The 14,422-nt window shown below is 37.8% G+C and overlaps 1 protein-coding gene across 1 annotated transcript; it reads left to right on the top strand.

Moving 5' to 3' along the window:
• The first annotated feature begins 4,334 nt into the window (after positions 1-4,334).
• Positions 4,335-14,327, top strand: LOC124150870 (E3 ubiquitin-protein ligase CHIP-like). The gene is made up of 7 exons (XM_046523029.2): positions 4,335-4,565; positions 6,357-6,555; positions 7,297-7,462; positions 7,723-7,798; positions 8,556-8,612; positions 9,528-9,644; positions 10,699-14,327. Exons 1-7 carry the CDS (start codon positions 4,464-4,466, stop codon positions 10,822-10,824), a joined length of 843 nt encoding a protein of 280 aa, XP_046378985.1. The 5' UTR covers positions 4,335-4,463; the 3' UTR covers positions 10,825-14,327.
• The last annotated feature ends 95 nt before the right edge of the window (positions 14,328-14,422 follow it).

Raw genomic sequence — 14,422 nt, 5'->3', positions numbered from 1 at the left:
TCATTTCTGTGTGTTCACTGGAGAAATGGTCTCCCTGATAATACTCTGGTTATATCTTTACTCATTCTAATTACAGTAAACTATGTTTATAACGAACATGCTGATAATAAACTGACCGGTATATTAAACTTATTTTTTAGTCCCGGCCATTTGTTGTATATGTGCTGTACATATGCTTATAATGAACTACGGTTATTATGAACTAAACTTAGTGGTACCTTTGAATTCGTTATAACCATAGTTTACTGTACAATGTTATTACTGACACCAGGTGTTATAGTAGGCGCCAGACTGCATTTAGTTTATATATTTATATATATATTACTAATATTGCTGCCCTTGTGAAGATTTTGTGTTTAAACTGGTCCCTAGGAACATATGCTTGTCATAAGAGACAATTAAAGGATTGGGTAGTCAGGCTTGGTGACCAGGTTGATTGTGACTAGGTTGTATGCCACCATAACATAGGGCATTCCTCATATTCCTCACTGGTTCATCTGGTCCAGACTTGATTATCTACAAGCCATGATTTGTTGGATCACAGATTTGTTTGGTCAAAGTCAGAAGTCAGATATGGGAATATGTTATTTTTTAAAAAGCTTACATCATCGTCATCTTTTTTTAAACAGGATCATGGAATGTTTGTACAAATATGACCTGTAGGATGGGGAAATATATATAAATGAATCTTTAGCACCATCGTCTGCTGGGAGATTAGTTTTTTTTATTGTCTTACCACGAGTAAAAAGCGAGTTAATTTTGGCAAAGTCTGTATATCAAGGGACATAACTCTTGATTTAGTATGCTAGGAATTTTGCTATGACACATTAACAGAACAATTAGGGCGAAACATTTATGTCACAATTGAGCATCATAAGTTTTATCGATGATTTTTTAAAAAAAACACTGAGTAACGTTAAAATAATTTTGTGTGTATGATGTGTCGGCGGGAAACAATGAGTGTATTTGTGATATATTACTTTTCAAATTTGAAGAAAATAGGGTCAGCCGATCTGTGATCCAACAAATAAAAAAGTAATGCCAAGCTCTTTTAAGTTGAATTCAAAGATTACCTCATGGTCTGCCCTTCAGGATGAAACATGAAATATTAACTTATAATGAAACTAGTTGAGCACACTCTTACTCTGAGCCTAGTTATTGGTATTACATGTATGAGTATTGTTTGGCCATTTAGTTATTTTCTTATGCTTTTCATGTTACGTTTTAAGAGCTGTTATGTGTATCATTTAGTTTAAGTTCTATTTTGTTTTGCTGTTAATTGTTAACCACTGCCATGATATGACATATAAAACATTATATTTTCAAAATGTATTGTTGCATTTATTTTTGTACACATTTTATTGAGTTGAGTTGTTTATTGTGAACTTAATGTTGGATCCTGACATGGCTAAGGGAAGCAACTCTCCATGGTGAATGAAAGACTTGGTCACCCTTGCCTCTGCATGCTTTAATGACAACTGAATATTTGATCTTCATTCATAGAAATTAGATTACTCATTTACAAGATAGGGACTTTAGACTACCTCATGTTTCAAAACATAGATGATTTATCACTATTCTACCATGATGAATCTTGGAACATGGGTAGGTAGGTCAGGTATCTTAGAACTTCCTGAAAAGGGGGTCACAGGAGAGAAAAAAGTGTAAAAATGTTACTCAAGTTCAAGATTAATTACTTGTTGTCTTGACTAGTTCAAAATAATGGTTGCAAAATACATAGTATTTCAAATAGAAGTGATGAAGTAGTCCTCCCACTGTATTTATTGAACTTCATCTTTGCACTGCTTGAAGTCAGCCAAGTCATTCCTTGGAAATCAACATGTCTTCCATTGTGGGGTGACTGCTTGTAGAAATAGTGACAAAAAACTTGAACTGAACTATACTTTATATTTCTCAACAAACTTTATTTTAGTCATTTTGAAGTTGAACTACATCATCCCGAGGCAAGGGCTTTAACTGACTATAAAGTTTCCACCTTTGCCGAACTAGGCTGGAATTTCATACGACGTAGTGCCATTTGAATTATTATGAGTTAAGTCCCTTCTATGTCCCTCCTATTGACCAGTCTTCACCTCTCATATCTCTTGCTTTCGCTTCAAACAAAATGGCGGCGCCCTGTCAAAGACAATTTGATTGGTAATCAAGATCTATTTTGTAATCAAAATGGGTCTTACCCCGCGAAGTGCATCAAAGCACTTGAGCACCTTGATAAAAAAACATGAAAAAATTTGGAGTTAACAGTACACACACTTTGCAAATCATGCAGTCGACTGAAATCTGCTTGTTGAAATCATGTCAAGTTTGTAACGCGATTTTGATTGGACTATGCATAGAGTCGTTAGTCCAGCCAAAATGTAACTCCGGAATTCCAGCCTAGTTTGGCAAGGGTGGAAACTGGACTTTTTTAAGTCAGTTAACTCCCTTGTCTTGGGAAGATGGCTGAACTATTGATGGATAGAGGTTATCATGCGAATGTGTTTTGGGATGGTAAATATCCCATATTAGGAATAAACATTCTATTTGGCGACCTAATTACACTTCGTGTTTTTTCCTAATACCCGACCAACCTGAATTTTCACAATAATATTCTTCTTCTTTCCCACCGAGGTTGTGAACTCATTTGGAAGACTTGAGGATGGAACCTTATGAATTTTCAATTAAAACAATGCTTTTAATTCCTTCTATTTCATACAACCAACAATTTTCCTATGAAGATTTTATTTTCATATTTTATTTCAACCACTGATCCTTCGGATTTAGAAGGAAAAAAATCTAGACACGAGACCTTAACTATGAAACTATGAAAGAAAACCTATTTCAAATGCTTAATTCGTAGAGTTATATATCTTTTTTAAGATTTGGAACTGAAATTCACATTGGCATTACACAATTCTTGAATATCCAGTGTATTATATCTCCATTCTGTTATGATAAATACCCAGCACCTCTTCGCCACAAAAGCTTCATTTTGAACCGTATTCGTAAGACATGTGCTTAAAGATGGCCAGCCAGCAGATTATAGTCATAAGCAAGAGAATTCCTGTGCTATATTAGTGATATGAGAGATGGAGATGGTGAAACATGGCTTTGACGGCAAATGGGTCCAGGGTTATTATCATAATAGATTAGAGATGTAATACCCTGGATAAGTGAGGATGTCATTACACTACATGTATGTGATTATATATGACCTATTGTTTTAGTTTATGTCTGCTTGTTAACTTCAAAGTTATTTGAGAAATGTCTATTGTATTGAAAGAGTTTGTTATTTCCATCTTGTTAAGTTTATGTGTTTATGTGTTTTTACCACTGAAGAAACAACGAACATATGTATCTTAACCTATGGGGCCTATGTTTACAAGTATTCTGAGAAAGAAATAGTGCCTCCAATTTTTTTTATATAGTTCTGGTACATATGTTATTCTATGTTGAGTGCAGTGAATTTAAGATTTTGCTGTTCTATATTTGTAGTATATTGGTTTTATTCAGAATGATGTATTAAATAATTAAGATTCAAAACATTGTTTGTTTTTTGTTTAATCACAGATTCTTATTCAGAATAATTCAGAACATATGCACCAGATATTTCCATATATACACAATTTCAACATTTTCGAGACCAAAGCTAATAATCTGTTTTCATTGGAGAAATATACTTGAGTGCCCTGAGTTAGGGCTGGGACGAGTCCAAATTTACTACCTGGGTACCCACCCCACTATTACCGTACCCTACCCAGGTACCTGCTGTAGGTCTCAAGATGTAGGTGGAAACTGTCCGATTAGGAAAAGTTTGACCGTAGCTCAGGTAAAATGTGTCTAGATATATGTATGAAACGATCTGGTGTATACACTGAAGTTGACTGAAGTTTTATTTTTATTCAAACATATAACAGTCAGAAGGAATGGGTAGTAGTCAGGAAGAACTGCAAACATTAGTGACTTGTAGTTTAAACATAGAGTTTTAGATACCTTTTGTCATTAAACAATATATCATGTGACTTACCACGGGTCCGGGTAGTCCTGTGGGTACCCGGATCCTACTCAGTACCCACCTGACCCGAGTACCCCGTCCCAGCCCTCACCCTGAGAATGTCTTCCAATGTTTCTAAAACGTTATATTATTATAAAATGAAACACATCATTCAATGGAATTATGGACTTGGTTAAGTATTTGATTACAAATAGCTAAATGTTTTATTTATTTTTGTGAATGGAGCCTTTTACGAGAATCGAACTAATAACTTCGATATTCGCAGTAAATCATGTGGATCCGTGTTAAATTACAGTTACTTCCCTTACCGGATATTCGATTATGGAATACAATATGGCTGCCAAAACAAATCATTTGTAGAGTAAAAACATACTCCGTGATTTATCTTGGTTACACTCGCATCATTTAATACAATTATATTGCCAAGTTGGTGACGTACACAACAGGACAAATGCCTTCTAAAATGAGCGCTGTGGATTTGAAGAATCAAGGCAACAAATTGTTTTCTGCTCGGAAATACGACGACGCGATCTCCTGTTACACGAAAGCTATCGTACGTTCTTGATCAATTTATAATATAACAATCGTGATATGAAGAAAGAAGGGAGTAATACTCTCTACATGGCACACTTTTTTCAGATTTCGATTAGCGCCGCCTGAACGATATCGCATTGACCCCATCGCGGCTCTCGGCTAAGAATTAGCCAAAACTTTGACAAGGAGGCACGGCGCTATTACAAATAATTACTGCTCGTTAACCTTGTGATCAGCACAGAATTGTTAACCATGTTTATTACTTGCACGTTAGTATTTTCTCCGCAAAACTCGAAAACTTAGTCCATAAATTATTCAGATTTTCTTCAAATTGAAATGTATTGAGATTAATCCATTAAACTAGGTGAGCATGGGAAGATAGCTAATATGTACCCTAATTCACATGGATACCAAACACTATGATAATGTGCTTCATCAGAAAGGGGAACCAAGGGCTAAGATTTAGGGGTAAACTACCCTGACCCGCAACAATACAGTTTACCAGGTACAGCTAACCATAATGCTTATTGGCTCAGGCTGACGGCTGCCGCTCCAGCTTCACCAGATCTCACATGCCTCTTCGATCCTGAGGGTTAGTTGTGTTAGGGTAGGTTACCCCCAATTCTATCCTCCTCCTTTCCGATCAAGCACCCTTTTACAATCATTAGGGTTATGTACCCCTTTCCGATTAAACACCCCTTCATGATCCTTAGGGTTGGGCACCACTTCCGGATCAAACAACCCTTTACAATCCTTAGGTTAGGGCACCCTGTTACGATGCTGAGCAGAAGTTGTGAGATAAGGTATTGGCTAGGTCTCTCTTTTAATGAATTAATCATATGTAATTTAAGGAAACTCTGAACACTTTTATTAAGTTTTGAGTTTCGCGGAGAAAATGGCCACCACGCATGAGCACAAAGGCAAAAATTCAAGTGCTGATAACTTGGTAAATGAGCACTAATTATTTGTGATAGCGCCCATGGTGTGTTGGCTCATTAGATTAATTCATTAGCTTAGCTTAGCTTCAAGATGGCAAGGTGAGTTCGATCTTTCACACAGCGCTAATTGAAATCAGAAAAAGTGCGCCCGGTAAAGTGCACTACTCCCTCATGACCCTAATTCATCTTATGCTAAGAATCGAAGTGGCATATGAGTTCAATGAAGTGACAGCCTCAAAGCCTGCACTTAGAGCCAATAAACCCTATATAAGCTGTTCCGGGTAAACTACAGTCTTGCCAAAAAGATGCATCAAGAAATAGTGATTAAAAGATATTACAAAAAATGCACATATGCAGTCTACAAGTCTGGGAAACATATGGTCAATCCCACTGGTTACTATGTTTGGAGATGGTTTAGGTACACTCTATTTTGTATTAGACTGCAATGTAGAATATATTTTATATATCTGTCTCTATTGTGTTTTGCTTGTGTTACATTATAAACATGGTAAATTAAAGCTCCCTGGCACAAGATATGTTTGGAGCTACAATGTATATAAATGGCAGCACACATAGTCTTGCAAATCTGAAAAAAACAAACCTAGGGGTATTCCTACCTAGCGAAATTGAACATGTTATCAATACACGACAGCTGTTATATTATTAAAGTACCAGTCTGTGCAAAAAACTTTGAATCAGCTATTTTCAGTAGATGGTAGTCTTAGCAGTGCTTAGTATATGGACTAGTACAAGCTGATCTTACTACTATACTAGGCCATAAGTAATTTACTGACCAGGGGCTTGTGACTAGTGGATAAAGCCTGTGACAAATTATATGTATGTTAATAATAATGATTCTTTTCTTTTGACAGAATAAAAACCCAGGCACTGCAACATTCTTCACCAACCGTGCTTTGTGCTACCTTAAACTGAGACAATGGGAGCTTGCTGTACAGGATTGCCAGCGTGCTCTTGACCTTGATAGGTCTTTGGTTAAGGGCCATTTTTTCATGGGTCAAGCATATGTTGAACTAGGGCAATACGATGAAGCTATTGCAAGTTTGAAGAGAGGTAATGATATTGATATGGAGTGTACATATGAAGACTAAACTTGAAACTCAACCTACACCAGGGATCCTTGTCATTGCCCTATTGTTAAATCAAGAAACTGGATGCATTGAAAAGCATCTCCTATTACATGTATGGAGAAAGATCTTTCACTATTAATTTGACTGAATCTATGTATATATAAGTGTTTGAATTAAGCATGAAAATCGAGGGGTCCTTGTCATTAACCTAATGTTAAAAGTTTACGATTGAGTATTTGTTTAGGATGTTTTGGGGATCCTAGATTCAAATGCTGTAGCAGCAATCCTCAGCCACTTTTATTTCCAACACTGTTTCCAAACAATATGTCCCATATGTAATAAGATATCAAAAATGTTATAATAAAGACTCATATATACTGCTTGAAATTAAGAGGGGACCTTGGGTCCTTGAGGATTTCTACTATAGTATTTGAATATGTGTAACCCCTTAAACAAATACTAAATCTTAAACTTTTAACATCAGGTTTATAACAAGTACGCGTGGACTTTAATGCTGAATTTGAAACACTGATATATACATTCAGCAAAATAAATAGTGAAAATTTTCTTCATGCATGAAGAAAAAACTTTGAAATGCATTCAGTTTCTTTTTTAGACTACTGGTAGTTTTTTTTTTGAAGATAAGTAAATCATATTTAGAACATTTCTCAATATATTTGACACCCATGCAGTATTTCTATTACGTTTTCCTTTGTGTTGTCAGCCTATGATTTAGCCAAGGAGCAAAAGTTGAACTTTGGAGATGACATCACAGGTGCTCTGCGTCATGCTAAGAAGAGACGCTGGAATATGATAGAGGAACGACGCATACAGCAGGAGATAGATCTGCAGACTTATGTGAATAAACTGATCCTTGAGGACAGAGACAGGTAGGAGTTTGAGCTGTAGACTTGTGTGAATAAACTGATCCTTGAGGACGGATGGGAAGGAGATTGAGTTGCAGACTTGTACGAACAAACTGATCCCGGGGTTGTACTTTAAATTTGAGATGTCCAGTAAGCATGGTAAGAAATTCTGATACTGGAGGGTAGATGCAAGTAAGATGCTGAGCTATACCTAAGTCCTATTCAGCTGTTGATCCTCCTGCTGGAAGTGTTGATGTTCATAGCTGTGTTGTGTGTCCCTGCAGGAAGAAGTCCGCCCTGAAGGAGATGTCCGAGCACCAGGACTGTAACGAGGAGCTCGACGGAATTGATGAGTTTCATGTGAGTTGCTTGTACAGCATGTCATCCACTTTCTTGTGCCACTAGACAATACTGTATTGATTACAGATTCAACTAATCAGAGTCAAATGAGAAAGAGTTAAATGCATTGTTAACATGGTACATACTAATCATACCTATATAATCTCTGCCACATTAACCTCCCATTCAGAAGTGAATATGTTAATGTGTCACACACTCTTGCCACTATCTCTCTCTGCCCAGTGTTTGACAGTGTTGATATGCCTTACATCTACAGTATTTGTCTGCCATCTGGTCATCACAGAATGCATTTCTTTGTGTTGTCACTAAGTGCACAGGGGTGTGGCAACATGGGTGCTGAGTACCCGATCTGCAGCAATATTTCTCCTATGCTGGAGATCTGGGGTAGAATTGGTCTTCAGCAACCCATGCTTGCCGTGAAAGGTGATTATGCTTGCCATAAGAGGCGACTAACGGCATCAGGTGGTCAGGCTCGCTGACTTGGTTGATGCAATCACTGGATTGTCTTGTCCAGATTCTATTATTTACAGACTGCTGTCATATAGCTGGAATATTGCTGAGTGCGGCATTAAACAACAAACAAACATCATCCTAAGCTGACAACCAGCTGATACACCAGTCTTTTGTATCTTCCATGACATAGCCAGAAGCTTATAATGAGAGACCCGTTTATTTAGTGAATGTGTGTGTGCTTGCCTTTCTGCATGATGTGACAATGAACCCATGTGTCATGGTTGATGTATGTTTTCTCTTTCAGGAAAACAAACTAAGATCTGTGAATAATTTGTTTGGTCAGTTGGATGACAGGAGGAAGGTAAGAATCAGACCGGTCATCTGTCATTTATTGTATGTTATATGAGGGGGAAATGGCTGTCGAGCGCTTCAGCCTCTGGCTATTTCACACTCGGTCTGGCTATTTCGCACTCGGTCTGGCTATTTCGCACTCGGTATAAGGAGATTGTAGTAAGGGAGGCTACTACATGTACTACATGGTGTTGTAAGGGAGGTAACTCTAGGGTGACAAGAATTACAGGTTGATCATCATTTGGTTAAAAAAGATTATCAAGGAGTACAAGTGTGACTCAACTGGCTCATCACACCCCAGTGGTGTGGTTATTTGCACATGATATAAACCAGTGCTTTGCTTAGCCCAGTCTTATTTACTCCATGAATATAGCCAACTGTGACGTAAAAGACCATTCACTGCCTTCATTGTCTGTGTAATTGACTGGCACCATCAAGGCGATGAGAGATGGAAAGACTGTAGGAGGTTGGATTTGGCTGTTTGGTAGAACTGTTTTGAGTCTTCTGCACTGTTTTTTTTTTTTATCTTACCATGATTAATGAATACCTGTGAAGATCCAGGTTAAAACAGGTCTTCAGCAACCCATGCTTGCCGTAAGAGGTGACCATGCTCCTCGTTAGAGGCAAATTACTGGATCGGGTGTTCAAACTTGCTGACGTGGTTGACGCATGTCATCTTGTCAAAATTTGATAGATCGATGCTCATGATGTCAGTCACTGTATTGTCTCTTCAATTATTTACAGACCACCATCATATAGCTGGAATATTGCTGAGTGCGATGTTAAACAACAAACAAACAAACACAAAAAATAAAAGAGTACCCCGGTAATAAAATTTGAATATACATGTATTTGAAACCGAAGTTGTAATTTTGAAGACATGAGATTGTTGATTATTGCCATAATCTTTATGTCTATCTTGCAGAAGCGGGATGTGCCTGACTTTCTGTGTGGGAAGATTAGTTTTGAGATTATGCGAGAACCTGTCACTACCCCAAGTGGTATCACCTACGACAAGAAGGATATCATCGAACACTTGCAGGTAGATTGATGCAGAACAACTCGAGGATTAGTACCTCACAGTATGGGCCCAGAGTGGAACGTCAACTCAGTGTTCCAACTTATGCATGAAATCCTGGGGTCCTGGCCATAACGCTAATGTTGAATTAGAGATTGAAAAGGTCCCCAGATTCAAATACTATATAAACAAACCTCAAGTGACCCCACTTAATTTCTAACACTGACTACTCTACATTAGCAAGAGGACTTCAAGGGGATTACTGAAATCCTGTTGTAAGCACCCAGGAACTATTTTAATTGCATATCACTGATTTGATTCTGTCCTTAAATAGTTCTTATAGTTGTCATCTTGAACACTATGAATTTATTCAGATTTAGGTTCATGCTTTCCCTCACTTTAAGTCCCAAAGCACCGTTAAACCCAATTGCACCTCACTTCACCTTCCCCATGATCTGATTTGACTGGCCCAGACATTTTCAAGTGATATAGCTGGAATATTTCTGACCTTACATTTATGATATTTACTCCCTCATTTAAGCAATGAGATCATGCCATTAAGTAATGGTAAAGTCTTTACCTCTCTGGACTGCCTCTATGGTGTAGTGGTAGAGTGTACGCCCAGAGAGCGCAAGGTAGGGGGTTCGAATCCTGGCGGTTTCATACCAAAAGACATTAAGATATGGTCCTTGTTGTTACCCTGCCTGGCACTCAGCTTTAAGGGGCTAAGACAGGGACTGGTCGGCTCGGAGTCAGTATACTGTGTCTGAGGGGGGTATTCATGTTAAACTGCGGCATTAGTCCAGACTAGTACAAGCAGCCACACACACACACACACACACACACACACACACACATGCACATCACTATATAAGTGCAATAATCTTGGCGCGACGTTAAACCCCAATTCACCTCACCTCACCTCACCTCACCTCACCTCACACCTCACCTCACCTCACCTTACCTCACACCTCACCTCACATAACCTCACCTCACCTCTACCTCTCTGCTTGAAGATCTGACAACCAATGTATTGAGGGTATGTAGTCTTTACATGTAGACTTGTGATTGTTTTCAGAGGGTGGGTCACTTTGACCCAGTAACACGGACAGACCTGACCCAAGAACAGCTGATTCCCAACTTGGCCATGAAGGAAGTGATCGACACATTCTTGGAGGAGAATCCATGGGCAGAGGAATACTAGACTTTGTGTGTGCATGTGCGTGTGCGTTGGGCGCGAGCGCATGTGTGTGCACGAGTGTGTGCGCATGTGTGTGTTTGCTGCAGACAGATATGTTCAGCTGTGATATCAGGGTATGCGCTGGATTGAGAACTGTTGTTATTGTTACGAACTCTGTTTGTAAACTGTCACTTTGTCTCTTAGCATGCTCAGCAAATATGGTCACTACATTTTAAAGTCACATTTACTGCTCAAAAGCCTCATGCTTAACACACTTGATAGATGAGTGAAATGTAAACTGTCCCGGAGTTTAATCAGTTTGAGGTTATGATAATTGTTGTGATGGATAGTACATCATGAGGCCTTACCTGTAAGGTAATATGTAAAGATATGGTTTTTGTGATAGATAAGCTGTTTAACAACCCTATCACTGAAACAAGTACATCTAAAGCTGTGGTAACTATCTCTATGCTGCTCCCTACAAACGATTTTGATCCATAGCGACAAGTCAATATCAAGACTGTTTATAGGGAGCAGTACCTATATGGTTCCAACAGCTTCATTTAAAGTCAAGATAACTGTGTTGAAATGATGATTACGGCCATCTACAACGTCAGGTGTATGATATGTCTTAACTGAACATTGTCTATTATCTACAATGTGCATAAGATTTACAAGTTAAAGGATTTTACTGGAATGTTATTAATCATGTTTTATGTGTTATAATGTGTGTGTATGAATGCATGCACACATGGAAATGCGGAGTGTGCATGTTCTGAATATATTCTAATTGTCTCCAAGGTATTGTTGAGTAATATGTAAATTATCAGCAGAATTTGTGAAAATATGACATGATACTATTCCATGTGTGAGACTGGTGTGAGTGATTATTGCTTACCTCCACATCACTAATCTTGCAGCAATGTGCAGTGAGCCTATTCCTTGTACGTGTATATTACTTTAGAGAAGTTGAAAAACACCCAATTTTTTCATATGACAAAACCGGGTGTTCTTTACCTCCTTTTTTAGTAGTATATATTATATGTATGATGATGGTGGTGTTATCAAGTATTAGGGATGTATCGATACACCTTATGATGCAACAGGGAAGTGCTACATCCCTGTCCACATATACTGTGCTTTCCGTTGCAGTGTTATACTAATAAAACAAGTTAAGGACCATCCAATTCTTTCATATTACTTCAGTTCATCTGTCATGCCATGACAGATTAGCTGTAATTATATGAGAGGAACGAGCGGGCCTCTACTTGTTTTTGGTATTATTTTTTGTTTTATACATTTTATTTCACCTTTTCCCTGTTACATGAGGAGGATGGCCATCCAGGGCAATGGTCACCCTCACATTCTGAAGACAATGTATGTATACATTTGGGAAAAATTAAATACAAGTATTGGAAATGGTGCCAAGGTGATTTTTAAGAAATATAACAAAACATACACACAGTCAAGCATTCAAAATATTATTCAAACACTGATCCTGGCAAGAAACAAATATGAGAAAGAGATACGTACATATGTTATTGCTGTTCTGCTTCTTCAAACAATATGTGATAAGATCCATGATTTATAAAATGTTGCTACATTACCATTTGTAAAGGCTATATTCTTCTCAATTTTGAATCTCAGACAAACATCTTTTTGAAGTTTTGGGTATTATATTACCTGCATCATTGTGATGCTGACAGTAGCCAATGGGAAACATCCACGAGCCATTTGCTGCAATGTGTGGCATGCTATGAATATATTCACCACTCATTAACCCATCCTTTACAGCAGCACAGCCATGATTAAACTGTCTCCAGTACTCCTGTAACAGCTGTGTAGAGTCTTCCCACAACAGCACATATAGCACATTGTATTAGATACTTAGTCACAGAGTAAATGAGTATGATTTAGATAATATTCTAAGTGGTAAGTAGCAACACATTGAATTTAGAAAAATGTCATTTTTTCAGGTGTGTATATATTAATATGTGACTTTCACAATATTGGATTGCTCACACTTAGGTTACTTGCAATTTCATCCTGCAAGATAATGCAGCTTGTAGATATGTGGAACGGTACAATTGTTGTATAAAACTGGTGACAGCGCTTGTATATTTCCTGGAGAATAGTATTTGTTTGTTCATATGGTTTGAGAAATATGTGTGATTCTTGCCCTAATCATAGCAGTGTAAATACCATAGGATAACAGCTGATGATGCAACAATTATCGGCCTCAGTGTGTGTGGTGAAATCCCACTTTGTGTGCTATCTCATCCAAATCAGATTTTAGTGCTCGCTACCAAGCACTAAGATCTGATTTAAATGAGATTGGTTTCTGGGTGATGAGCTTTTATTGTGATGGGTGTAACAGTCCCGATACATTGACTGATATAGCTGTAGCATACTGGTCATATGAATGGTTGAGAAAATGTTCGACATATGTTCTTAAAATATATAAAGTGCTCAAGAACTAACACGTAACATCGTGTAAACCTCTAAGATTGTATTTCGATCCGAGAAGCATCATGATACATAGTTATAGTGCAGTCTTGCTAGTCTCATCCATACAGTGTAGGGAGGAACTTGAGGGGATTCTGGGCCAGGTCACTTGCCACATGGAGACTGGGTTGGCATAATGTGTGACCTGGTTGGAAGCTTGTCATGTTGTCATGGATCGTGGCTTATGTCAAACACTGGCTGCTTATGTCAACCTAGGCTGAGTTAATGATATAGCCAGACAATTGGTGACTGTGGCGTGAACATACTCACAGGATAGCTGCGTTAGTGATGCTGGAATAGTGAAGGGACGAAGTACACATGGGGCACCTGCTGTTGGTGGTCATGTTAAACTGTATTGGACTTCACAGCACAGTCATGCATCTAGTGTGATCAGCCTTTGAAATTCACGCTACTCTCCTAGCCTGAGACTACTAAATTGGACAGGTAAAATGCCAATGAATACTCATTGACTGGTTCCATATGAGGGCTATACTCTGAACCAGTTTTCAAAGCTTCAATGTACATACACAAGTTTGTTTATCACACTAGCCAAGTTAATATTTTGGTAAAAATAAATAATTATACCAAAAACTATGAACAATGTCTTGAAAGGAAGAAAGTGTGCTGCCAAAGGTCAAAATTACATTATTGTTCAAAGTGGAATTTATACTTTCTAATGCTAATATTATTTATCCTTATGTTTAACCTCTGATTTGAAGAAAAGGGTGCTCAAGAAAGACTTCTATACAACTCAGAAGAAGTTAAACAACTCCATTAACTTCTTTTGAGTTTTATGCTTTCTTTATCTAGCCAAACTGTCATGTTGTTAGGAGGATCCATATGTTATGATTGCATGCAGAGGCAGGTATGGTTTCATACAGATATATTTATTATGGTTGTATTTATATAAGAGTATTTGAATCTACCTATTGTCTGTTGATTATTAACATTTGCTTTATTTCTTCACTTACTCACCATGTCCATGTTTGTTTTAAGGAAGTAAAAGGTATGAGTGATTTGATTATCATGTTGTTGTGATTGTTTCGTGTAGAGGTACCACCTCTGTGGGCTAATGGATAGAGCATCTTGCTGGTTCGATCCCACCCTGTCATACCAA

Source organism: Haliotis rufescens, unplaced genomic scaffold, assembly GCF_023055435.1.
Source record: "Haliotis rufescens isolate VD_foot unplaced genomic scaffold, xgHalRufe1.0.p SCAF_11, whole genome shotgun sequence".
Classification (NCBI taxonomy): Eukaryota; Metazoa; Mollusca; class Gastropoda; order Lepetellida; family Haliotidae; genus Haliotis; species Haliotis rufescens.
This window is presented reverse-complemented; position numbering and strand designations above follow the sequence as displayed.